The following is a 27,935-nucleotide window of genomic DNA, read 5'->3' on the forward strand; positions in this document are numbered from 1 at the left end:
ATACGACCAGCGTGTTTATTTAAATGTAACTTTCAATCAATATATGTATTTATTGCCAATTAATTTCGTTGAGTTTAATTAAATGATTACAGATCTATATATTCTATATAAAAAACTAACATTTTGGGGTAAATAAAAGATTTAATAGATTTATTTCATTCTAATAGAAATATTTATTCACCTGTTTATCTAAGATGAAAAACAAATTTAATTAACAATAATAACACATAATGTATAGATATTATTATTATTAATTTGAATCTCCTTTTATGGGAGAGTTTCATTAATTAAGTAAATAAAAAAATATTCGATCACTTTAAATAACTTTTATGAATCCTATAAGTTTATATGTTTAATGAAACCTTGATAGCTAATCCTAATCTAATAGCAGTCATTAAAACTGTGAATACATAATTTTAAAATATTGTAAAAGTGCCTCAAGCGTCAATAAATTATGTAAGTGTAAACATCATGATTATGTTGAATCAATATTTTTTCAAACAATGCATTCATATATTTTCTGATAATTGTTTAAGGTACTAAAATCTTATAATAGTATTTTAAGATAAAAGATATAAAAAACTTGTTTTATAGTTCCTAATAACGAACTTGTTTTCCAATTTTTATGTTTGTGTTGGAGGGCTGGTTCATTTGAACGTAATTCGCTGTAGTAATTATCAACATTTAATTTATTTTGTTTACCAGAAGAATTATGAGAAGGTAAGTAATTATGTTTATTTTAAAATAACATTAGAAAGTCCACGGACTAATACCATTATTATATCCTTCGATTGTTGCCGTCAAAAATGATTTATAACAAATCAGTTGAGACAATACAATCATAAATAGAACCATATGTATCGATAAAGGTCTTGTTATTACATACATCACCACCAAGAAACCAGTTATTTTGAATGTATAATTTATTTTTAGTATAAAAACGACAAACAAATCTACATTTCTTTTGTTGAAACCGTGTGCGAGAAGGAAGAAAGTCAGAGTCAACTTGACCCTGCATTTATTAAAAAGAATAATCCATTTTTCTTCACTTTTTAGGTCAGGGCTCGCAATTATTGTTTTTTAGTCGCCTTGATCTTAAAAGAAATCTCGGAGAGCGCTCCTTTTAGTTGGTGAACATTCCACCTGAATGTATCGGTGTTAGATACTGTGCGGTTCGCGGTTTTTGTGGTGTTTACGTTTTATATCCCCGTTTAGTTTTTTTTATTATTTTGGTCGGTCAGTGCGTCTAAAGAGATGAACGAGAGTGATATTCAATTGGCGTTGGCGATGGTGGCTAACGAGAGATACGATCACACTGATTCCGATTCCGGAACGCCGAAGAAAACTGTGGTGTCCAGAGTTATGGAGAAAAAAAAGTTCAGGTATGAAAATAATGTTGTGGTTTTTAATCCAATTTGTCCTATGATCTAAATATAACGGGCGATTTTAAATAAGAGCCCGGGTAGCTCAGTCGGTAGAGCATTGGACTTTTAATCCAAGGGTCCAGGGTTCAAGTCCCTGCTCGGGCGGAGTTTTTTGTTGAAATTCAATTAATTAATTAAACTAAACTGAAATTTTAGTTTAGTTTTTAATTAATTAATCGTGATAATATTAAAAATTTATGTATGATTGTTATAACAACTAAAGGAATAATTTTAGAATTCCCAATATTTTTAAATAATAGAGTAAGCCTTGGAAACAACCTTATATGAAAAAAATATTTATTAATTATTCTGAAGTAATTTTAAGTTTCGTGGTTGAAGTAAATCTATTTAATAATAAATCACAAAGAATATATTTAAGGACACCACATTTACAAATTATTTTATAGTTGGTTTTGAATAACATTGAATATGTATTAAATTAATAATAAAATAATAACTCAAAGCAAATTTGTTGATAATGGCATCGAGGGTGAAAATGATAGATAATTTTACTTGATAACTCGAACATCGGTTATTCGAATATTTTGATATCTCGAACTAAATATTTGGCACGACTCGTCGAGGTTATTCCTTTCCTAACTAAAATAAACTTTATTGGTCTTTAAGCAAAATACATATCATTGCCATCTCGAGTCTCTTGTGGCATCTTAGGCTCCGTTGTTGGGGAGGTGGTTGTACATCATCTGGGAGAGTGGTTTGGCCACTTGCCCGAGTTGTGGCATCTCTGAGTGACAGTAGTGATTTAGAAAATAACTTGAGTCCCAGGCCCTCCTTACAGGAGCGAAGCATTTATGGCGGCATTTTGTTTTCAATATGGCTGAGGCAATGGAGTTTGGAATATGTGTTTATAAAAACTGTTGTCCGATGATTCATTCCATAATGTAGTGTGTGACTTTATAATTGATTGTAGGAGGTTTTGAGTGTGTGGCAAAGATTATGGTGGTAGTTTGTAGTAGAGAGGTTTGTGTTTGTGTGTTTGATTAGGGTCATTGTTGTGGTTTCTGACGTCAGTTATATGTTTTGTGAGTATCGAATGGTGTATTGGTTTATCGTAAAATTTATTAGCCTCTTGGATGATATAATCTTGTATGTATGGTATTCTGGTTGTGTCGTGTATGTGTCGGATTCTGGTCCCTCGGTTTGCACTGATCACCATTCTCAGCATTTTGTTTTGTAATCGATGTAATGTGCTTATGGCAATTATTGAGGCTCCACTCCAGATGGGACATGCATATGTCATGATGGGTCGAAACACTGTGGTATACATGTTAATTTTGTTGTCTCTACTCATGGGGCCGTTTGCGGAGATAAGAGGGTAAAGTGGCTTGGTTGCACCAAATAACTTTGGTCTGATTTTATCGATGTTGAGTCTGAAGGTCAGTCGAATATCAAGATAGGTATCTAGGTAATTCACCACTTTTTTACATTTTTTTCGTCTATAGTAAGCGGAGAGACTATTTTTGTGTTGGTGTATTTTTTGGAAAGGTTGTCTGTCTTTCCAGGGTTTATTTTGATTTTCCATATCTCAAAGAACGGAGTGAGCATGCTCAGGTGGATTTTAATATGTTGGGTAGGGACCTGAGAGCTGAAGGACGAGCTGTAGATAGCAGTGTCGTCCGTGTATAGTGCCAAATTGGTGTTAGGGATGTAGTAGGTATAAAAGTTGTATAGTTTAGTACCGTTCTCTGTGGGACTCCTGCCGAAATGTTTTATGTTTCAGATAATTTCCCTCTAATTCTCACCTGAAAAGTTCTTCCTCGTAGGTATGAGTCAGTTAGTTTGATCAAACTTTTTGGCAGTTTTAGCTGATACTAGTACATCTAACCATACAGTATCGAATGGCTTCTACATATCCAGGAAGAATGCAACTGTGTTTTTCCCGTAGTTCCAGTGCTTCTTAATGTATTCAGCAATTGGCGCCACCTCAGGACTGAGCCATGTTTGGGTCGGAATCCATACTGATCGGATAATGTTAAATGTAGTTGGGTGTCAGCTATTTCCTGGCGCCGCAGGATGACTCTTTCGTCCACCTTAGAAATAAAGCTTAGAAGTGATATTGGCCTGTATGAGTTGGGGTTATGTGGCGGTTTACAGGGTTTAATTACAGGGATAACCACAGCGTGCTTCCATTGGCCTGGGAAGTATTGCAACCTAAGGATAGCGTTGATAATATAAGTTAGTTGGATCAGTGTCTTCCTTGGTATGTTCTTTAAGAGAATATATTCCAGATGCCATCTGGTCCAGATGCTTTGCTTTTGGCGGTTTTCGCAAAATTTGGCGCACTTCACTTGGCCTTGTAGCAAGTTCAGACTCTGAAGCTAAGAATCATGGATGTTCTGAGCCATTTGTTGTATGCTGTTTTGCACTGATGTAAAAGTTGTTGTGTCTGTGTCGTGTATTTTTTCGAAATATATGGAGATGACTGTTGCTTTGAATTTGTTAGACATGTGCTCAATGTTGTTGTAAAGCATGGTCGGGTATACAGGATGTTCCCCTTTTAGCTTCTTTACAAATATCCATATTTCGTTTTTGAGCCTGTTCATAATTTGGTTGTCGTTATCTAGCCAATATTTGTACCAACGTTTTTTGTGGCAGTATTTGGTTTCAATGTAGTTTTGGTGGTTTTGTTCCTAGGTAGCTTTAGGTTTAATGTAAATGAGTTCACTTCTCTTTTTATTCATTCCATATCGGTGATGTGATTCCTTAGGACCGTAAAAGTGTTTAACTCGTTTCTATACATGTTCCAGTTCGTTTCCCGGAAGCAGAATTTGGTTTGTGAGAATTCATTTGTTCTTTTTTGCTGGATATTGCACTGGGACATGGGAGTCTAGTTTATGAAATACAGTTGGTTCGGTCACCCTGGGTACTCTATTACATGGGACTAGATCTATTGTTGTTGAAGTGCCACCGTTATTGGGGGGGAAAAGGAGGTCAACGTCAGAGTTGAGTATGTAGTTGTACAGGGTGGCTTCGTTGGAATTGTTTCTATGACAGTTCCAGGCTGTGTAGCGAGAGTTAAGGTCTCCTAAGATTATGGATTTATTGTGTTTTTTGCAGAGTTGGTCTATTTGTGGTGTAGAAAAATTATTGGATGTACATGTGATTACGGTTCCGTCGGCTAGTTTGATACATTTTCTAAAACTAAACTAAACTAAAATAGTCTTGTCTGTTTGTTTTTAGATAAAATACATATCATTGCTTCGTCGAACTTGAGTCTCCTGCGGACTCTTTGTATCATAAGCTCCGTTGTTGGGGAGGTGGATTACCGAATGAAATGCGGGGTTGTCCACCATCTAGAAGAGTGGTTTGACCACTTGCCGGTGTAGTGGCATCTCTGAGCGGCAACAACAATTTTGAAAGTAGCATAAGGGCATTTTGTTTCCAATATGGATTAGATAATGGAGTTTGGAATCTGTGTTTGCAGAATCTGTTGTTGAAAGGTCCGTTCTGTAATGTAGTAATATGTTCGGTAAAAACTTAAGCAAAAAACCCGTTGAAGTATTTTTGAGAGAGATTTCGAGTTGTTGCGTGATTTAGTGAGTGTTTTTATGTTTTAAGTAAAAGGTTTTGAGTGTGTGGCAGAGATTATGGTGGCAGTTTATGGAAAATTGGTAGTTTATAGTAGAGAAGTTTGTGTTTGTGATAGGGTCAATGTTGTGGTCTCTGACATCAGTTATATGTTTTCTGAGTATCGAATGGTGTATTCGTTTTTCGTAGAATTTATTAGCCTCTTGGATGATATAATCCTGTATGTCTGATATTCTGGTTGTGTCGTGTATAAGTCGGATTTTGGTTCTTCGATTTGCGCTGATGGTAATATATTCTTTATGTGACTAGGTATAGTGTCTACTTTGGAGTGGAGGGTGCTTTATACGTTGTAAGGTTTAAATTATAATGTTTATGTTTGAAATTTTACAAAAAAATAAATTAAAAATAGTTGCACTGCCCGGGAATCGAACCCGGGTCGCAAGAATGGGAATCTTGCATGATACCACTACACCAGCAGTGCCTGCCCTTGTAAGGGATAAAACTAGCATACATATACCACACAACGGGGTCTACTGATAAATTCATGTTTTGTCAAGTAACGACTATTAAATTTAAAAATCTTTGTTTCTTACAATAAATTTCATCATCGTCAATTTCCATATTCATTGAGTATTGATTTTTGTTGCTTACAATGGCGGATGTTCTGTTAACGAATAAGATAGATGATATTTTCTATCCTTGAACTATTTATAAAATTATTCAAGAATTTAAATGGTTTTGTAATTAATTACGACATAATTAATAAGAAATAAAATAAAGTTCAGGAATTAAGAAAAACTGAATGAATAATTTATTTATATAAATTTGTGCTAAAAACATAATTTAAATTATAAAGTCAAAAAGAAAGAATAAAAAGTAATTCCGGTACCGGGAATCGAACCCGAGCCTCCTGGGTGAGAGCCAGGTATCCTAGCCACTAGACCATACCGGATATGTTCTTATAAAAGAAATTATTGTCTTGAAATTCGTAATTGTTTCTACCTTGTACAATGTTCATAATAACAGAAACTTTAAAATAGACGTTTAATATTTTTGCACAAATGAACAATATAGTTTGTTATTTTGGAATTTGAATTTCTTAAACAAGTTAAACAGGAATTTACAATTTTTCTTAAGTGTAGTAGGAGCTGCATACCTAACATGGCTAACAGCATGATAAAATAAAGAACCGTGGATACAATTTCCTGATATTCTGGATGGTTATCTACTAGGCATGTACATGTATATCATAGTGTTACTGCAAGTAACTATAATCTTCCTATATATAACAGATATTCTGTATAGTTATATACTTACCTGGTATATAAGAGGTAGGAGACTGCTAAATATAGTATCTCGTATTGTCCTGGTATATAACAGGTAATCTAAAATACCAGGTATATAGGTGCTATACCTGGTAGGTTTAGGAAGTATTACTGGAAATAACTACATTTGTTATATGACTAAGTATTTTGGATAATTATCTAACGGGTAGTCATATATAGAACAGTAATACTGATATTATTCAAAAAATTTAAATTTGGAGATAATTTATGCGAGGCTGCATGTTCAAGTCACAAACGAAACTCGACCTTAGGGTGGTAATATCATTCTGCAGTCGACTGTACAAAAAGAATTCACCTAACCTAATTAACGTTAGGATAGTAATGTGTTCTATTCCTCTGGCCACCACTGAATATGTTATGTTATTTGAAAATATTTGGCCAACTAAATCAGACTGATATGTGTGCAAAACATATTTTATATATTTACTGAGTAAATTTTAAATTAAATTCTATTATCAAATTTTTATGCTATTTCTCTGGCCACCACTGTATGTATACAGTACGAAAAGCGTTTGATCCGTCAAGTTTTTGAGAGGGACATCATACACGACAGAAACAGAAAAGTCTCTCTCTACCTTAGAAACTGAGGACCTTTACTGTCTCTGTCGTGCATAATGTCACTTCCGAAATTCATACGGATCAAACGCTTTTCGTACTGTATCTGTAATATATATATTTGATACAAAAGCTTGGATCTTAACAAATTTAACACGTGCGATGGTGGTGTAATGGTCAGCATAGTTGCCTTCCAAGCAGTTGATCCGGGTTCGATTCCCGGCCATCGCATAAAGTTTTATCTATTTTTTGTTAATTATATTTAATTTTAATGCCTCATTCATGTGTATACACACAATAATATTTTTGATATAACATATTTAAAGAGTTATAGTGCCATTTTTAATTAAAATTTTCTCGTATTCATAAAATATTTGTTTTATGTATCAAAGACCAAAGATTAAGTAAATTGACCTCAACGCATAAAAATCCGTCCTACGTAATCCCCGAAGATTACGTCAAGTGAATTTTGTACACAAACATATTTTGGATTAAGATCCATCTGGGTTTCCGGTGTACACAAATCCTATACTAATTGGTACGACACTGCTGGAATCAGAAAATGGGTACGCACAGTTTCATGTTTCGCGATCGACCGTACAAAATGTCAGTTACGTGTTTTATGTCCTAACCTCATTCTCACGGAGCGATTGTTGTGATTGTGTTTTTAATTGTGGCGAGCGGATAAAATAAAGTTTTATAATGGCTTCGTTGTGGGCTGGTTCGGACGTCGATCTGTCGATACTGCACCAGTGCAGGATGGCCGAAAGATTGGAATTTCGATTGGCCTGTTTGCATCAAAACAGAACGTCGGACAGCTGCAATTCGAACGGGAAATTGAACGAACTTACCGACAGGGACTCATTTGAAGAGTGTGATGACCATTTCAGACGACGGAGACGATCCGGAACTTGGCCGTAAGTTTTCTGTCACACTTTCTATTTTTGACATTTCAAATTATTGTGGTCGTGCGATGGCTGGTTCGCACTGAATATCCTTGTGTAGTCGGTAGAAATGGATTCGGACATCGAAGGGGATGTGCAAGATATTACTCCTAAGAAAATGAAATTCATGGAGCTTGATAAAATGAACTGGTATGTTTACAAATTGAAATTGTATTTTCTATATCCGATATGGTCTAGTGGCTAGGATACCTGGCTTTCACCCAGGAGGCTCGGGTTCGATTCCCGGTATCGGAAAAACTTTTTTCTTTCTCTTTATCCTTTACTCTTTTATTATCAATTTTTATCATTGTGGTTCGGATTGTCACTTCAATACAGTAGAATTATAAAAGCATATCACCGTGAAAAGGAAAAACTTTTAACAGTTTAAGAATTGTCATCATCAAAATGGCATTACTCTTTTGGAAACAAAATCCTATGCTTCACACAGTACACCAAAAAAGGTACACAACAGACAGGTATAGGTAATTATGGTAAGTCGTAAAAATATAAATCAGGGTGTCATCCAAATTTGGATAAATATGTTTAAAATAAGATTTGTCGTATAAAATATTTACTACTATTAATATTAGTTAGTAATCGTTATTGTTAATAACTATAATTAAACGAAATTAATGAAAATTTTGCAGTACTTTACATTTTTGGTATTTTGCTAATGAATCAATTTAACCTTAAATATTCCAATTAAATCTTATAGAGTAGATATATAAAATATAGCAATATTGATACAGGAATCTAAATTTTTTCTAGAATTTAAAGATTATAATAATAACTGGGAACCAATATTATATAGAATAATATACTAGTGGGTACCTATTGAAATGATGATTATTAAAATTTGAAGTCAATCGGAAAATGTATTGTCGGTTTTTGGTTATTTTGGTAAACAAGTGTATACTTAGTTTTTGTCACAATTTGTTTTATTCAGTTATTTATAGTAAACGTTTAACATGCCTAGAGTATGAAGAAATTGATTGAAGAATTTTAGCCAATATATAGTTAAAATAGTGGGCCTGTATGAAGCAGGAATTTCGTTTCGAGAAATAGCGTGGCGTTTGAACAGAAATGTGAGTATTGTGATGTGATTTTGGCAGTCATGGAGTGACTACTTCTACCAGCAAACCATAGGCGCCAACGTAGTGACTGGTGTATGGAACGTCAACAGTGGGATGAGGAATGGAATCACATTGTGTTTTGTGATGAATCACTTTTGTTTGGACGTGCACGATGGCTACGTGGAGAAAGACGTGATCCTCGTTTTGCTGTGGAGAGTCATGTTCACAACACTATGGGTTTAATGGTATGGGGTTCTAATGCTTATGGTAGCTGGACGTTCCAGCGATATGTGGATTACGTTTTGGAGTCTTATTTTCTTCCCTACATAAGAAGATATCTCAGATTGATTTTGTCCACGTCCACATATTGCCAGGAGTACATTAAACTTCCTAGAAGCCCCCCATGTGAATTTACTGCCTTGGCCACCCAGATCTTCAGATCCAGTATATAAGATTGAGATATTTTGTTTTGTTGCTATAAAAATATGTATTTATTAATTAAAATTTTATTTATTTCAAGTTTAGAAAAATATCATTGCGGTGTAGCTCACTAACTAATAATAAAAAAATTGGATTTATTTTAACTCAATAATTTATACACCTCTTTAACATTTATAACATAATATTAATTTTGTTAATTTTCAAATAGAGGTAAAATCAATAAAATATAAAAAACATGATATGAAATAAATAAAATAAGAATAATAGTCACTCTCTCTTTTAGTTTCATAAAGATTTGGTGAGCTAAAATGTAAAATAATATAAATATGTATATATTTTTGAAAACAAAATATAAATACCAATTTAGAAATATTAGTGTTTCACAAATTATTGGGCTACTCATATCAGATGGCAAGGGGAACTCGACCTTACAGTGCCATTCTGAAGCCGACTGAACTTTACTATGTTTTTGCTTAGCATCGATTATGTGAAAGAGGTTGACGTCCTCTTTCGACCGCTATTTTTGTTGCACTATTTAAAGACAAATTTGTTGGTTTTATTAGAGACGCAAAATCCTAGAAAATTGCAAGTTTTATTAGGTTTTGTTAGAAAAACCTAGTAGCCCGATATTCTTGAGGGAAAAACTAACTTCTTTTTTTGGTTCAATTTTTTGTTTACCTAATACTAGCACTAAAACTATTTGCTAGGTTTTGCCAAAGTTTATTAACCAAAATTAAATATAAAAATATGGTAAGTACTTAAGTAATAACCTTGGTAAAAATATCATTTATTCATTCAGTAAATTATGTTAGGTTTTTCCTCAGCAAAACGATAGTTAATATGCTTTAGACAATTATCACACAAAACCCAGGCTTTTACTGGAAAAAGAACATATAGTATTAAAGACTTGCCCTTAAAACTTATTCCTCCCGTTACTAAACGGCCTGTTTTTTGTGTAAATTCATACCAAATCGGTTGCTAAGTTTTCCTTTTCACGGAGATATGTTTTATTGCAAATAAATTTAAATAAATGATAAAGTATTTGACTTATCGTAATCATAAGAATTGTAAAAATTTCGTATTTATGTAACTGAATTTTACAAATATTTATATTAAGATCAGATAATACATTTGAGATAAATTTTAACTATTTAATAATTTTAACAAGCTTCAATCAGAAAGTTTCTTGGAAAACGATTAAGTAATTACTAGACAAATTTGAAATATCTCTTAATTACTTTTACATTAATTGTGTACTTAAAGGAAAAGATGTGATAATAATAATATTATAATAATATATTAATTTAAAAATTAAAATGTTTAAGAATTACGATAAAAGTTTTTCACTAATAATAATACATATGTTAAACAAAATATCCTTGGTGTGAATATTGAGTAATATTTGTGATGATCTCGTGAAAATTTAGAAACGAAATATTATTTAATATTTTAGTTTTAATCTAAAAATAAAATATTAAATAATTAATTTTGATTATTAAACGTAAAGGTTATACATACAACAAAAAAGTAACATAAATTAAAATTTCCAAAAAATATCTATAATCAGTATAAAAAATGTCAAAGTTTTGTTTGTTGACAAATTGTAAATAAACAAATATTTAAAAAAGAAAGGAAAAATTTAAAAACTCACTCTTTTTATAAATTTATTTCTTTAACAACTAGTCTACGGAATAAACTGTCAAAATTAGCAAAAGTGATATTATTTTTTAAAAATTGGTTGTAAGCCCGCTTTCACTTTTGAATTGTTCAGAAGCTAGAATGGATACCATGTAAAAAATTCATAAAAAATCTGAATAAATTAGAAAAATGGGTAAACATCTTTAAATGCCTAAAATTCATTTGTATAAACTATTTTAGGCAAGTAACAGTTACAAATCTAATATACGAATTCAATTGTTGATACCGTAATATTTGTGATAGTTGTCATAAATCTACTTTTAAGAATTTTTTTAAAATATGTGCATATTATTTAATATATAATAAATAACATTTTATTTATACCATTGTGCAATTTTCAAGGTCTACGAATTTCACATTCATTATCATTGATAATGAATATGCAATAGTTTGCAAACCAGTAGTCCTAACATTTATCCAATGTTACCTATCTAATTGTAACTTTTAAACAGAAGCCGGAAATTGTCCCCATAAATCTTAATTATCAACCAATACGATACAACATAATTAAAGTAAATGTCAATGCATTATCCGATAATATGTTCTTGACCCTGACCCCCTTAGTTGTGTCTTATTTTAACCAATATAATATTATACAAACATAATTTAGTAAACGACCTATTCTTCCTTCGAATCACCCTCGGACGTAACGACGCTACGTCTGCGAAACGGTCGGGCGAATTGCAGACGGCGCCGCGTACAACGGGTTCCGATTACGGTCAAACGCATTTGCTTACCTTTGCAAGCCAACGCGGGCATCATTAAGGACCCGATTTGTGACCATTATCTGTATATGAGTGCGACGGAACGGTTCAATCTCGATGGGTACGAACGGTTTTGGCAGGTGTTTCAGTCTGATCGACGAGGACGAGCTGCGAAAGAGGTAAATTCAAGTGACATGTATTGAAAACTCGAAAAGGACCATTGATTTTTTCAACTGTAACCGCTAATTGCATAGTCGCATTTTCATTGTTTAATGAAATGTGTGCGTGTACACGCCAATACATCGGACTTAACGATCGCACCTTGTAACTGCTCAATGGTTATCTAAATGTTGAATTAATTAAGACCTTATCACGACGATATGCCGTTTTTAATTTCACCTTGTCCGTAAATGTTGTTGTTTTTTTGCATGTGTGTGTGAGTGTTTCGTACAAGTTTTCGAGATGAGGAGTAACGGATTTGGCAGATGTTACAGCTTATCTGACGAAACAGATATTATCCACAGGTATTTGTTTTAGTTTAACGTTCAAGTAACGTGATTGGTTGTTTTCAAGGTGTGTTTGTGTTTAGAGAAATGTGATAAAGAAAATTTGCGTATAAAATCTTAATTCCACGGGATTTAGAAGTTTATTTTTATGAGGAAAATTATTAAAAATAATAAATGATAAAAAATTTAATTTTAAGTTTGCAATTATAACATTATTAAACATAAAAGGGAGAAATTAGTAATAAAAAAAATTAAATCAAATTTAATATAAACAGTAATATACTAATATAACTACTTTAAGGTACTGTCGGTTTCAGAATGGCATTATCATGCTACGGTCCAGTTTCTTATTTACTCTTCAGTGGTTTCGTACGTAAGAGAGTGCGATATAACGATAATATACAAGTGTAACAACAAATTTGCAGTTGTGGTGAACAGCATAAATTCTCAAATTCAGTATTATTTTTGTCATAAGTAAAATATTTTGAAAACTAAACATTTTTGTGTTTTTTTATTATTATTATTAACTGAAACCACAGACCACAGTTTTCTGTGAACGAAAACAATGTTAAACTATTTATGTGATTTCTATTTTAATAGAATTGAGACTGTTAATAAATCAATTGAAACAGAAATTTTCATAGAATTTTACGTTAAATAATCATTATACTCGGTAATAAAACATTTATATCTTGTTTTTTAAATACATATTTATTTTTCTAAAAAATATATCAAAAGTATATTTTTTACTTCTTTGCTAATTAACATTTTTTTAAACGAACAATAAACGTATTTCATTTTCTTAACCAAACTCTTACACTTGGTCTCAAAATGTATGATAAAAAATCAGTTTAGTTTAGATAAGAATAACAATATGCAATTATTTTTTTATATGTTTTCCAATAAATTCTTACTTATAATGGTAATCAATCTCAAAGATCAAGTGTTTTAAAATATGATAGTAACATGGCAGGTTCTACCATAATCAAAAACAAAATTAAGTATTTTAATACTTTGTCAGTAGGCCTTATTATATTATAGTTGGGCAATAAGGCTTATTGTTTTAACATATTTAAATAATCAAACCATAAGTATTCTGTATTTGAGATTAAGAATCATACAAATTTATAAAATTATCTTCCACTTTTTAAATAAAACATGAATTAACGCTTTCTGATAGCATTTATCGCAGTTAACGTTTTTTTGTTGGGTCACTACTATTTGTTGAAGTGGACCCAATCCTTTGCTTCTCGTTGCTGTTTTCATATATATATTTTTATCAAATAGATAATCCCAATTAAAGTTCCTCTGTAATTCTTCTTCTAATTGTTAATGTTTTTTTCTATTGTTTTAAAAATTTTAACTTGAGAAGTAAATCAGTAAATAAACCTATAAATCACAAAAGTGTCTATTAATTAATTCTAGATTTACATAACTAAATATAATAATACAAAAATTGCTAATGATTGATTAAGGTTGATTATTTGTGTCAAGAGACTTGTTAAATTTAAAAATTTTGAACACTATGAAAAATATTTTAAAAAATAAATTTTTAATTAAAATTTTAATTAACGAAAACATTACTTTACAATGCCATTAATAATAAAGATAATTTTGGATTTAAATATTTAAAAGTGATTAAAAGCTATACAATATGCCAAACAAAATCAAAGATGTTAAAAATAAATAACTTATATTAAATAAAAATAAGTAAATATTAAAAAGTGTCTATACAATATAATATGTACAATATAAAGTAATATATAATTTTATATATGTATGTATATAAACAGTGTTTTAGTTTTTACAGTGTGTATTTTATTCTAAACGCACTTAAAAGATATTAGTTGAATTATCACTAAACTAAGCACTGAGGCTCAGACAGATCTTAAGACTTTTATTTACATTTTTAAAAAGTAAACAAGCACAGTACCTCATCTATTATATTTTGTCAGTAAAACTAATATTTATCTCAATAGAGGATCGAAATTATTGTCTGATTTTTTTAATTAATAATAATTCTAGCCTAAATAATATTGAAAGTAAAATTTTATTGAATAAATTTTGATCAATAAAATGTTCAACGTTATTAAATTAAATTTACAGGCATTTTTAATATATACACAAATATAAATTTTATTTAATATATGTACAATATTTAATTTAATTATAAGGAAAAATCTTTCTTCAACCTTAATTCAGATTATCACCAAAAGTACCTTAATTGTCACGTAACCACCCAACTAAATATATCATTTTAATAATTAATGAAATCAATGAAATCAATTACCATAATGTAAATTTAGTAGAACTATAAATAAATAGATGTATTCAAAATGTTAAAAAACATTTATTAATAATTTTAATAATGTATCAAAAAGTATATATTTTCAAAAGTATCTGTCAAAATTAATTTAAGAGTAAATGTTTACAAATGAAATCTCCTGATTGACTAAAAATTAAAAAGAAAAATGTGTGAGCTTAATATGTGAAAATGTTAAAATATAAAAAATAAATCAATAATAAATAATTTCTAATTATTAAAATTTTAAATATTGCTTAGTGTTGAACAATTTATTGCGAATAATATAATATTAAAATATGCTCCAAATGTACAAAAGTGATGTTAATTGATCATTGACGTAAAAAATAAATGGAAAAGTGTATGTAACCACTCATTAAGATAACGTTACCTGAAAATAATGCCTATCTAACGAAAATTATTATCACAATTTGAAAAGTCTTATTACAAACTTACTTTTCTTTTCTTTTTTAGAGTGTATTAGCATTAGGCAAAGGAATTGTACTCGCCCCAATCAGGGCTCCTGAAAATTTTTACTAAATTGTTTTTGCTGCAGTTAGCTCAACTTCGCTCACTTAAAAAAGTGTATTTATGCCCACCCCCACCCAAAATAGAAATTATTATTAATTAATAATTATTATACTATTAAACATCGCATTTTTTTTAACAATTTGAGGTATCAAATGTAACAAAGAAATGGCCACGTGATCAACGCTCTCACCTAGGTCTCCAGAAATCTGTACTCGAGAAAAACTGTTTTACGAGATCATATTGTTTCTAAATAAACAAGAATAATAATAAAATGATTGAAAAGATTATCATATGATGGAAATTCAACATGGTGGACAAATTTAACAAAGACACGCGAACACGTGCAAATTTGTCATATTATATTAACAAAGAAGTGAAAGATTCAAAATTTAAGAGAAAACATTTAAACAACATAATAAATATAAATTTTCATACTCAGATTTTATTACTCTTCTTGACGTCTTAACAGTTCAACAGTTCAAACCAAAGAGATCGAATAGCACTAGTCAGTGGTCGTACTACCCCTTTCTATTACCAACTTGAACAAAAGAGCGAAACAATCACAACAAATAAGAGTAATATTACATTAATTAACTCGAATACCTAAACAATATACAAGAAAAAACAATCACATATATATAATAACAATATTCACAGTTTTTTAATACAATACTTATTTGAATGTCTCCGTTGGTCATCTTGATATTTTGCGGATTCACGTACCAAATTTGTGTAATTATCGACTATTGGTCGAATTGAAAGAATATGACGGCATCACAGGTAGCGGGAATTTAAATTCAAAATCCGGACCAGTACAATACAATTCAAAACATTGGTTATTAAGTTGGTCAAAATTTGAATAAAAAAAACTGTATTGAAAATGATAAATAATAAAAATAATCGACCAAAAGAGTCGATTAAAACTCGAACGACATGATATGTCAACAGAAATCATTGGTAATTGCACTACAACAATTAATTTATTTACAATATCGTGTTTCCTCTGTCATATCTCGAGAGACATAATATTCTACAATTACGTTGCATAATACAATCGGCTTGCAATTAAAATTGATTTTTGATTGATGAAAGTTTGTTTTCTCCTTCACATTTTACTCATTTGGTATTTGTTTCAGGCGAACGCGATCACTGAACGCTCCGTCACCGGTCCAGCAGTTCGGACCATGTGGGAGGATTATGAAAAATTCCGCCATGGTCATGTAAGTATATCTTTTGTTTAACTATTGCGCAATTTAACAGTTTATGAGTTCTAAAGAAAAGTACATAGCCTCCAGGAAATAATGCGTGAAAGAAACTAAATTCGTAAACATTGACGGGTTCATTGGAATGAAGTCAAATAAATTTGGTTTCTTTTTTATACTTTTTACCGTCTGTTTCTCGTCTAACTTTTCCTAATTATCTAGTATCCTTTTTATAATAATCCTAATCATTTTTCCCTTCTAAATTAAAGGGAATGTAATCTAGATGGTGTGCAAAAAACGTATTTTTAAGTATATATTTACACCTCCAGTATTGGCTATAATTGGAACGGCTATATAAATAATTGATAATCGCGTTTGAAAATAAACATTTTTATAAGTGTTATAAGCCAAATGTTAATTTAAGTGTATTAAATTTTATAATATTTCAAAAAACTGGGACAAACTTAAAAAACTATTCACATTTTCAAATTACCGTAATGTGAAATATTTTTTAGTAAACTAGTATTATTGCCCCATATTTTTCTAGAACGTAAATCATTGCGTAATTTCAATTTCACTTAAATAAACAGTTTGTCAAATTTTGCTTTTGTTACATGCGATAAAATCGGAATCTTTGCGTCTTCATGTTTCGTGTCCATATTTGCGGTTTACAAACGACAGTTTTTCTCCTATTGGCGCGTCATTGAAAATTCCCACATTTTTCTAGAATGGTAAAAATTGTATACTTAATAAATTCCGTTCGTTCATAATACCTGTTGCTGCTTCTCTCACATTTAGCTGAGGTCAAGGTTTACGGTTCACGTCCACTATACAAACATTGTCATTACAGTGGACGCTAATTAATATAATTGATTGCATACGAACGCAACCTCTAATTTTAACAAAACGTGTTCTGTATACGACTCCATTTGTACGATGACATGCGTTTATTGTGTTCAAAAGTTGGAAACAATCGCGGACTGTAATTTTTTTCACAAGGTTTTATAATAAAAACCTTTTATCTATCATTTGTTCTAGTCGTGTTTCATGTAAAGTTTAACATAATCGTCATTGGATTTCAACTTGTTTGAGATAAGACATTAAAATTAATCTATAGTGTTTAATTTTCAATTACAGCAATCAAAATATTGCACACATAATATTTAACTCTAGTTTTTGTCATAATATTGTATGATATATCTGTGTTTATTTAATATGCATATTTTTGTTTGTATTGTTGTAAACGTTGACAAGTCGATAACCATTTCCTGGCAAAATATATGTACAAACCATACGTCCTGTTAGTTTACGAGGAAAAACAGATATTGATTACAACAATAAAATACTCTTATTTAGTGAATCTAGTGCTCTAGTAATAAATAAAATAAAGTTATGGATCAATGGAAAATATGGAGTAGTGTGTAATAAATGACTTTTAGATAATTATTGATTACACATTAATGTAAACAAATTCTTTATGTTGCTTGAACTTCTTGCTGATATTTTTCCAGAAACATCTATATTTATTAAAATCAAATTTTCAAGCTTATTTTCATGTATTTGTCGATAGAAAATTTAATATTGTCGTTGGACGTGATATTTTTATATTAGGACAAGATGAAAAGTAAAAAAATACTATAATTTAAAATTTTTAAATAACAAATAAATATGGAATAAGAGTGCTCTTTATAATTCTAACAAAATTATGTATTTTATAATTTTACAATTATATATTATAATTATATTAAAAAAGGAAATAAGAATGTCGTAGTATTGCATATTTCAAGAGTAAAAAACATTAATTTAATTTATAATTTTACAATATTTTTTATTTATAAATTATAATTTTAACGAATTTAATATAAATTTTAATAAAATTATTTTAAAATACTAAAATATATAGAATTTTTTATTAATTATTAACAAACTAATTTGAAAAGAAAACAAATTTGCCAAATACTGAATTAATTAAAAGAGACATACTTTAATTTAAAGTTCACAAATAAATTTATATAAATTTATTATTTTTATAGTTATATAAGTATATATAGTATAAATTTATTATTTTTATAGTTTTAGAATAATTTTTATTATATTATTAACAATTATATTAAAAAAAATAGAAAATCGTAGAATCGTAAATTTGTAAAAAAACATATTTAATTTATAATTTTTATTTATTAATTAAGTTTATTAAACCTAGTATAAATTGAAATTTTAAAAGAAAATCGAATCATTTACATATAAAAATATAAATTAAAATTGAAAATTGATAACTTAAAAAATTTATTTAGATTCTTTGGAAATGAAAACAAATTTAGTACAAATATATTAAAAAAATAAATTAGAATGTTGTAGATTTGTAAATTTAAAAAAGGCATTTAATTTATTATTTTTATAATTATAAGCTTCATGATTTTAATACATTTATTTTAGATTTGTAAAATTTTTGTAATTTTTTATTAATTATCAATAAAATAATTTGAAAATATTTAGTTAATTAAATAATATAAAATTGAAAAATTAATTACAAAATAGAATTTGGTACTTCGAATTCTGATTTTGGTTGCAATTACATAAAAATGTTATTCTTCTGGACACGATTATTTGGTTAAAATAAAAGAATCAAAGATTTTGTAAAATTAAAATTAATTTTGATGAAGATGTACGTGGAACATAAAGCTCTCAAATATACAAAAATGTTAAATATATAAATTTCAATATCGCCTTTTAAGATTCATAAAATTTTATAGTCCAATAAATAGAAAATTAGATAATGGCATTTTTATGTGCACAATCAGTACGTCATTGAATTTCGCACTTTTAAACGAAAGTATACCAAAAATAAATGAACAACTCTGTGGTATTTATTTCCTCTCAACTCCCATTGATTAAAATGTCTTAGAATATTAGGTAGTGACTTAACAACTAATTAACAACTCAGTTATATACTTTTCAAAGTATTTTAAAAAGGACTGAACTGAATGTCAAGATCAGTGCATAGGTATTTTTCAAATTTCAATTCATTATTTAGTTTTTTATTAAATTATCATGTTAAAAATTGAATTTTTAATTTTCTCACATGTAATAATATTCTTTTATGAAATCTGATATGTACCTATTTTGAAATATGTTAAATTCAATGATGAACTTTTAGTAAAATATAAAAAATATTTATGTCAGACAATTAGAGTTCTTTCTCATCTATTTCTTGAATTACTATTATTCATTTATATTGATTAATAAAAAAAATTACGGTGGTATTTCCACATTTTATAATCAGCTGTGTTTTCAATTGAAAGTTAATCAAACTAAACTACATATGTAGGTGAATTTTTAAAGTTAAAATATTAATTATTCCGGGTCAGTAATGCCTTTTATTTATTCTTGTCCATAAATTTATCAATAGTTTCATGCACGCAATTATATCTGGTGACGATTGTCACAAAATTAGGTTAGTTTTTTTCGAAGAGGGGTAGGATATTGCAGAAACTACTAATCGAAGAAATATAGAAAAAATCTCATTAAATGAACGCAATCCGCAAAAGAAACATGGAACATAATTTTAAGTTTCCAAAATCTTTAGGAGGTTAACATTATTGACTAGAAAAATCAATTTTTTTAATTTATCAATTCAAGACGCTTTTAAGACATTTGATAATAGATCTTTAAAAAATTTGTTTTATATTCTGCTAAAATATGTAAAATGGTGGCAATACCTTAGACATTGAAATTCTATAATTTCAATTTGCCATAAAAAATTTGACTTATCAATACTTATCATATTTCTTATCATATTTTTCTTGACGTATCTCTTAAATTAAAGTGGCGGTGACACGTTAAACACTGAAAATGATAAAACTCTTTGACAATTTGACTGAACAGAAGTTAATAAATTTAGTATTAAAAAAAAGATTTTCTCATCTATTTTTTATATTTCAATTTTATGGTGTTATTTTTTCATTAGAGCCATCGCAGTTAGCCTGTATTTATGAAATATAAAAGAACAACAAAACTATTTAAAAATTAAAACCTTATTGAATTACTTAAATAAACAATGTAAAATTTTTGAAGTAGTGCAGTTTCAACATCCAATTGTCCATTGCCGAATTCGTCGTCGTCGTCATCGTCGTCATCGCCGAAGGTTAAGTCAAAATCATTTTAACACAAAGACCCGGCATCCTCCGTCGAAGTCGTTACGTAGCTGTCATCGCGAAAACACGCGTCGCCGCCGCCTCGTCCTGTTACACATTCACCGAGCGGATTCTCGTTGCCGCCCGAAAATCCGACACGGGCCGACGGCGAAGTCTGACCCCCGGAGATTCGAGGAACCCGCGCCGACCGCCTCGTCGTGTGGTCCGCCCCGTTTCGTGTTCGGGGCGACCCTGAACGCCACGACGGATTTTTTATCAGCCCGCCGAGAGGTCACACGAAAATGTTTTCGCGGCGCGCATTCTGCATGTGCGTCGGCTTACGTTACGATCGTCCCGTCCGTCTCGCTCTCGTCGTGGTTCCTCGCGGTACCGGGTGGACCCTGCGGATGGCCCGCGCACCATTCTAGTATTTGTTCTTATTAATCTGTGATATATATATATATACGTATTCGTATTCGGTTGTACGGTGGTTTCTGTGATAGTTTTGCCGTTTGAGATTGTAGAAATGGTTGCGAACGGCGACATGGTCTGTTTTCCGAACGAGTGCGGGTTCCAGGACGAGGACGCGGAAGAGGGCTGCAAGGATTGCAGGGAGATAAACAACAATGCCGTTTCGGCTTCGACGAAAGTCGTCGCGGCGTCCAAGTATGAGTACAGGTCCGTTTCTGTTTATTTAATTTTCATTTGTTGTCTACCAACATGTAGCCGACAAGTACTCTCTCGATAAATTATTAGACATTTTATTTTATCACTGTGATACCACAATGATACGGTTAATTTTTTGTTGTGACTAATGAAAATATTAATTAAATGTGTTTTTATTAGTTAGTCAACTGCGTAGATACAAATTGTTAAAAAAATCTGTTATTATATCACAAAATAATTTTTAAGTGTTATAATTAAATAAATTATAATAATTTTTGATATTTACGATGCTATATATTAAATGAGTTAATTAATTGATAATTAAACTGTATAAAGTGTAAATTAATTATAAAAAGAAATTTTTTATCAGAAGTACAAATTATGTTAGTGATGAAAATTTTCCACTTCTCGTCATATAATTTTATTCAATTTATTGAACCCACAATTTTTTATTTTCATTTATTGGAAAGCTAGATCTGTGTAAAATTGTGTTCCAAAATAATTAAAAGAATAGCCACTCCATAAATAATAGTACTTTAGAAAATATGATAATTCTAAAATTTTATTTATTTAAAAAAAAAAATATTTTTTTTTAATAAATTTAAGTTTTTGACATTTTTATTTAAAGTGTAGGAGCAAATTTTAAGTTAAAAATGAGTTCCAGTGAAAATAAAAAATATAATAGGATTAAAAAAAAAAAAACAAAAAGTTCTTTTTATTTGTTTAACAAATTTTCTATTAGTTTTTGACATTTTTATTTAAAATTATTAAAAGAAAATTAAGTTTTTAAAAATATTTTCTGATTGTAAGTTGAAATGAAAATATGAAAATAAATGTTGTAAGTTAAAAATAAAAAATCAATTTTTCGTCAAATAAAAATGTAATATTTTATTTGTACATTTTTGTAAAATTTCTATTTAAATAATGTTATGAATAAATTAATAAACTTTTAAGAATAAGTTCAAAATTTAAGTTAAAAATGAGATTAAGTGAAAAGAAAAAATTGAAGTGTCGTTGATTTAAAAAATGCAGAAATGAGTTTTTATTTATTTTTATTATTATTTATATAATATGATATAAATAATTTTAATTTTTTAAATTGTTTGTTTAATTTCTTAATATTTCTATTAAAATTTTATTTTTTGTGTTGAATATATTAGATTATAACATTTTGTTTGTAATTTTTAACTTGAAACATGAAATAAGTCTTAAGAATTTGTTAACTTCAATTTTTTTATTTAATACTGAAAAAAATGACTTATATTTTTATTTTTAAAATATAGTATTGATATTTATTAAATATAATTTTTTCTTATATTATAATCTTTTATTAATTATTTTATGTGTGAAAACCTTATAAAATACTTTAAGTTATGATTTTGGTAGAAAATAAAATTTTATTAAAATTTAATGTACATATATTATTTTCATAAAATTCTAAATTCAAATATAATGTTTATGGATATCTATAATAACAATTTGAGTAATTTAATAAAATCTATACTAATTGGTACTTAAATTAAAATTAGGTAAATAAAAATATTTATCATAGGAAAAATTTACACGTTTTAAAATAATTGTAAATTTTGTAACATTTTATTTTATTCACATTTTTAAAAATATTAAAAAGTTTAAATTACAAAATTCAGTTTCATTAAAATTTATGAACTTGATGTTTATTTATTATCTAATAAAACAAATATTGTCTGATAATGTGTCACAAAATAATTAAAAGAGGTTGAATTTTAAAATAATTCAAACAACATTTGACATTTTAAAAGTGTAGAATAATAGATATTTATTTTATATTTTTCTTAACGATAACTGAAATACAAATGTATTTATAAAACTCGAATCATTTCATTTATAAGTATAAGTGTAAACGAGGTTATTAAAAAAACCTATTTATTACGTTGTCCACCGTTGCAAAATAATCAAACCGTTGTTAATTATGGCCAGTTTTTTAAATGATATTCTTGCAAAATTTGTTTATTATATTTGTTATTGTTCTTTTAGCGTTTGCCTGGAAAATTTCCAAAGCATTGTGAAATATAAATTAAAATAAATATGTTAACAACGAGTCATTTTATTCGTGATTTGACCATTTTTTCTTTTTATTTTTAATAATGTGTGTAGATAGTGTGACACATATCGGGTCTATTATGCTTTTAATATACATATTGTATTATACGATTAGAAATATCGAAATAAGTTTCAACGTAAGCTTTGTAATTTTCAGTTTTCCGGAACGAAATTTTTAAATTCGAATAGCATACACATTTCGAAGTTGCTCAATCGGCATTCCAGCGTATAATAACGTTATTTAATTGGCTTTTTTAATCATGAAATGTATGTAAAACAATAAAAATACCGCGAGCAATTCTAATTCCTTCAAGTACTTGTCATTGACATATTTCGTAATCGGTACGTGCCAATTTTAAAAATGCCTTATTTTACCTTACATTAACAATATTACTATTTTTAATTATTGGATATATCAAATTGGGTGCATCATGCTTCTGTTGACCCATTTCCAAAAGATACAATAAACACAAAAGTCGGAAGGGAAACTCAAGGACCGTCATACAAATTCATCGATTCTGTTGTGTTTGTATACAAAGCCGAGTTGTGAATGAAAACAAAAAAATTTAACTCAGAATGATAATCCTCATAAAACGCCCAATAACATTTACAGTAACTTTATGACCATCGTTAATTGACTTTTGTTTGGGCAACTTTGCCATTATTCAATCATTATTCCTGTCAAAAAAATATTGATAAGGAAGCGGAGTCGTTAACTAACTCGTGAAGCTAAATGATGGCTCCATAAAAAACAGTTGAAGACGTTTATTAATCAGATTAACGCATTGTTCACAAATTCATCGCGCGTCATTGTTATTAACATACAATCGGGACGATTGAAAAGCGTCAAACATCTTTTTTAAGGTGACGCTAAAATATCTGGTTCGTTGAATGGAATTCAAATGGAATTCGATTTGAACGTACAATAGGCTATTGTTTTTTTATGAATTGGAAAAAACCCTTTTTGTCTCATTTTACAATGTACCCATATTATTTTCCGATAAGAACTTTCGAAACCAATATAAAATATTGCAAAATTCCAGTTCGTTTGTGATATGTAAAAAATTAAATGTGATTTACTGTTGCAGGACCATTCAGGACCCCGCCAGCCAAAGACTGACATGGTACAAACCGCCCCTGACAGTTTTAGTGATAAAGAAAGTTAGAGACGCCTCCGTTCTGTCACCGTTCGTTCAGCTCGTACAGTGGCTCATACAAGTACGTTTAAATTTTCCCTGATCATCATCATAAAAAAAAGCAATACGTATTAATATTGTACAGAACTGACACATACTCATCACGTGTTCATCTCCACACCAGCAAAACGCTTACATCCGATAAATAATTCATCTAAGGTCGGCGTGTATTTTCTTGATACGTAAATAATAACATACACAATAATAATAATGTTATCGTGACCATGCGATTTATTATACGTGATCTCAGTGGGATTCTGCACGTAATATTTGTTTGAATATTAAAAAAATGATTACATCCTTAACAATATTTGATTTATACGTTTTTTTAGAATAGCAGTTAAATATTTGTTGTTAGCTGTTGAGTGATATAATTGTATAGCTGTATAATGGTGTTTGTTTTCCTGTTCAAAGGAAAATTGTTACGTTGCGTACACACAAATTTATAATTAGTATTGTTCTTACCATTTGAGAAAACAATTGGTTATCGTATGAAAAACTTTATAGTTAATAAATTGTTATGTCGTCCATTGTGTATTTATTGTTATATTGTTGATTTTTTCATGTAACTACTTAATTTTATTGATATACAAACAACACTTTCTAACGCAATAGTAAAATTTAGTTGAAATGCAGCTTCCAAGTCTTGTGTTGTATATCGTTGGTTTTAAAAAAATGTGAACCTTCAGTAATTTAACTTTTGACTAATTCGACCTAAATTTTAAATACTCTTTATCTGTAATAATTTATCAAATTTAAAATTATTGAATTATTATTATATTATCATGCAAAAATTTAATATAATTTGTTTATAAACATGTTATTACGTCATTGTAGGTCGGTAAACCGAAAGTGTTTTTCAAAATATCCTTGACTCTATATGTAAATTTGTTGGTTTTTAAAACCAGTTCCGGTAAACCGAACATGAAGTTGGTATTTAGGGTAAACGGTATGGCAAAATGTCAAGTACGACTTGTGGAAATGATAAGACACGTGTAAAAGTCTAAATGAAGTAAATTATCCTCGTTTAATTTCTAGGATTAATATGTGACATTATTTTTAAACATTGAAATTCATGGTTAGAAGTACTTAGTTATAATAAATGCTATTTTCTGAATTTCATATTAATGATATTGAAAATGGAATTTTATAAATGAAAGTGTGATTATACATTTTGCAATAAGAAAATATATTGCCAACTCAAGCAGTAAATTAAATTTTAAATTCTATTAGAAATTATAATTTATGTTACAAAAAGATATATTATATAAATTGAAAATATTAATTTTATAATGAAAACCTCTTTAATTTTTAGCAGTCATATTGTAAAATATTGTTTATTATTTTATTATACATTATCGTTGGTCAAAAGTTTTTCTTTCATTATTCACTCACTACATAATTACTTGTGGAATGTAAAAAAAGTCGAAAAATTAAATGAATTAATGATTGTTTTCAGGTAAAACGGATGGTGGTATTCGTCGAGGCGGCCGTGATGGAGGACAACCACCTGGACCAGTACAAATCGTTCGCGACCGTCAAGGACAAGCTGATGACGTTCAAAGACGGCAAAGACGACCTGACCGACAAAATCGACTTCATCATATGCCTAGGCGGCGACGGCACCCTCCTCTACGCCAGTCAGTTGTTCCAGCAGTCGGTGCCGCCGGTCATGGCCTTCCATCTGGGTAGTCTCGGCTTCCTCACTCCCTTTCGCTTCGACAATTTCCAGGAGCAAGTCAATAACGTCTTGGAAGGTAACTGTTTTCACACTGTTCAAGTAGCAGTAACGGAAATTTGATTTTGTTTTTGTTAGGTCACGCGGCGCTGACGTTGCGCAGCAGGCTGCGCTGTATCGTGATGAAGAAAACTGAGAAGACGCAGGGTGACGATAAGAAGGTCAAGGTACCGACCAATCTGCTCGTGCTCAATGAGGTGGTCGTCGATCGTGGTCCGTCACCTTATCTCTCCAACATCGATCTGTTTCTGGACGGCAAACACATCACGTCCGTCCAAGGCGACGGCCTGATTGTGAGCACCCCTACCGGCAGTACGGCTTACGCGGTGGCGGCCGGCGCGTCCATGATCCATCCCAGCGTGCCTGCGATCATGGTCACCCCCATCTGTCCTCACTCGCTGAGCTTCAGACCCATCGTCGTTCCTGCCGGCGTCGAATTGAAGGTTTGTTTCAAAAAAATCTTCAGTAAAGATTGAACTGAATTTCATTTTAAATTTAACTTATTTTATGTGAAAGCACATTGCTGATGAAATTCCTGAACCATTACCTTGTGCAATGTTTAATACAACTACAAATAAGATTTTGCTTTAAATTGACCAGTTTTAATGACATTCTAGATATCAGTGTCTCCCGATAGTAGGAACACGTCGTGGGTCTCGTTCGACGGCAGGAACCGTCAAGAGTTGGTGCACGGAGACAGGTACGTTTCCGGCCCCGTCCCCTAGAGAGTTTACCAACCACCCACCATAACGAACGCAAATGGAATGTTAATATCGCAAAGGGTTTCTTTCATTCTAATCTTCAGCTGATAGTAAATCGTTTTCTTCTATTTCAGATAGCGCCGAACGCCGAGGCACGTTGTTCGGCTTATGTTTGCTTTGATGGTAGACACTACCAGGAGTTGAAACCTGGCGACAGGTTGGTCTCAATTCTACCATCACGTGGTTGTGGTTTAAATAAAGCTTCGTTTATTTTCAATCAGCTGTTTTCAATCAAGTAATTTTGGCTGTAAATTAAGCTTAGGCGATGGTATTTGAAAAACATTAACGTGCCCTTTATGGTGATGGTGATTGGTATTCCCAATGATTCAACTTTACTCACAAAATGTGATTATATAATTTGTTTTGTTTAGTTTAAGGGTAACTACCTCAATTTATCCGGTTCCCAGTATATGTTCTCAAGACCAGATCTCGGATTGGTTCGATTCTCTGGCCGAATGTCTTCACTGGAACGTGAGGAAGCGCCAGAAACATCTAGACGAGCTCACTGATCTCACACACTCAAGCTCAAATGACACTCTGGATTCGCTTGACCAGACGGAGCCAATTGTAACAGAGAATTGAGGATGGTTTCAATAATGCGTTTTGTGCAATATTTGCCCGGCAATAAACAGAAGTTCGTTGTTGAAACTGTTTACAAGTTAATTGTTGAAAATTTCACGTTGTTACCAGAATAGCTGTAAAAATTTTATAAAGTGGTAAATCTGTTTTTATTTATGAAATGAAGTTTTTATTATAGATTTTTATGAAACGAATAAAATTATTTATTAGCTATGTAAATAAAGTGATAAAACTGTTTATATTTTTGTACACTCAGGTTAGGGTAGAATAAGTTTTTATAGCTGCTGTAATTTTATATATTTTGCACATAAATTGTTGTAATTGGACCAGCCATGTGCCAATCTTAAAACTATTTGTATTCACCTTATATTTTTGGTATAAAGAATTACCATATACAAACGTCTTTTATTTCTATGTTATAAATACTATTTACTTTATTGTAAGTACATTTTAAAATTACTATCAAAAAATTCATATCTATATTTCTTATACACTAAACTTTTAT

The 27,935-nt window shown here is 30.0% G+C and overlaps 1 protein-coding gene, 1 long non-coding RNA gene and 5 other non-coding genes across 14 annotated transcripts; 5 read left to right on the plus strand and 2 right to left on the minus strand.

Annotated features, from left to right (window-relative positions):
• Window positions 1–701: 701 nt before the first annotated feature.
• Window positions 702–27,821, plus strand: LOC109600486 (NAD kinase-like). Of its 8 annotated transcripts, none has more exons than XM_049970408.1 (7): window positions 702–720; window positions 16,210–16,293; window positions 24,245–24,374; window positions 25,812–26,109; window positions 26,169–26,533; window positions 26,708–26,790; window positions 27,223–27,821. In XM_049970408.1, the coding sequence occupies exons 1-7, from the start codon at window positions 713–715 to the stop codon at window positions 27,431–27,433; spliced, it is 1,179 nt and encodes a 392-aa protein (XP_049826365.1). In that variant the 5' UTR covers window positions 702–712; the 3' UTR covers window positions 27,434–27,821. The 8 variants fall into 8 exon arrangements, with proteins under 8 accessions (XP_049826365.1, XP_019872207.1, XP_049826360.1 ...); XM_020016648.2 differs by lacking the exon at window positions 702–720 and adding an exon at window positions 1,017–1,382; XM_049970403.1 differs by lacking the exons at window positions 702–720; window positions 26,708–26,790 and adding exons at window positions 7,326–7,791; window positions 26,926–27,008.
• Trnak-uuu (transfer RNA lysine (anticodon UUU)) lies at window positions 1,457–1,529 on the plus strand. The gene has a single exon. It is a non-coding gene; the product is annotated as a tRNA-Lys (tRNA).
• Window positions 5,384–5,454, minus strand: Trnag-ccc (transfer RNA glycine (anticodon CCC)). The gene has a single exon. It is a non-coding gene; the product is annotated as a tRNA-Gly (tRNA).
• Window positions 5,854–5,925, minus strand: Trnae-cuc (transfer RNA glutamic acid (anticodon CUC)). Its single transcript has one exon. It is a non-coding gene; the product is annotated as a tRNA-Glu (tRNA).
• On the plus strand, window positions 7,034–7,105 carry Trnag-ucc (transfer RNA glycine (anticodon UCC)). The gene has a single exon. It is a non-coding gene; the product is annotated as a tRNA-Gly (tRNA).
• Window positions 8,002–8,073, plus strand: Trnae-uuc (transfer RNA glutamic acid (anticodon UUC)). The gene has a single exon. It is a non-coding gene; the product is annotated as a tRNA-Glu (tRNA).
• On the plus strand, window positions 8,762–9,468 carry LOC126266443 (uncharacterized). Its single transcript, XR_007548807.1, has 2 exons — window positions 8,762–8,903; window positions 8,965–9,468. It is a non-coding gene; the product is annotated as an uncharacterized LOC126266443 (long non-coding RNA).
• Window positions 27,822–27,935: the final 114 nt, after the last annotated feature.

Source organism: Aethina tumida, chromosome 1 (genome assembly GCF_024364675.1).
Source record: "Aethina tumida isolate Nest 87 chromosome 1, icAetTumi1.1, whole genome shotgun sequence".
Lineage (NCBI taxonomy): Eukaryota > Metazoa > Arthropoda > Insecta > Coleoptera > Nitidulidae > Aethina > Aethina tumida.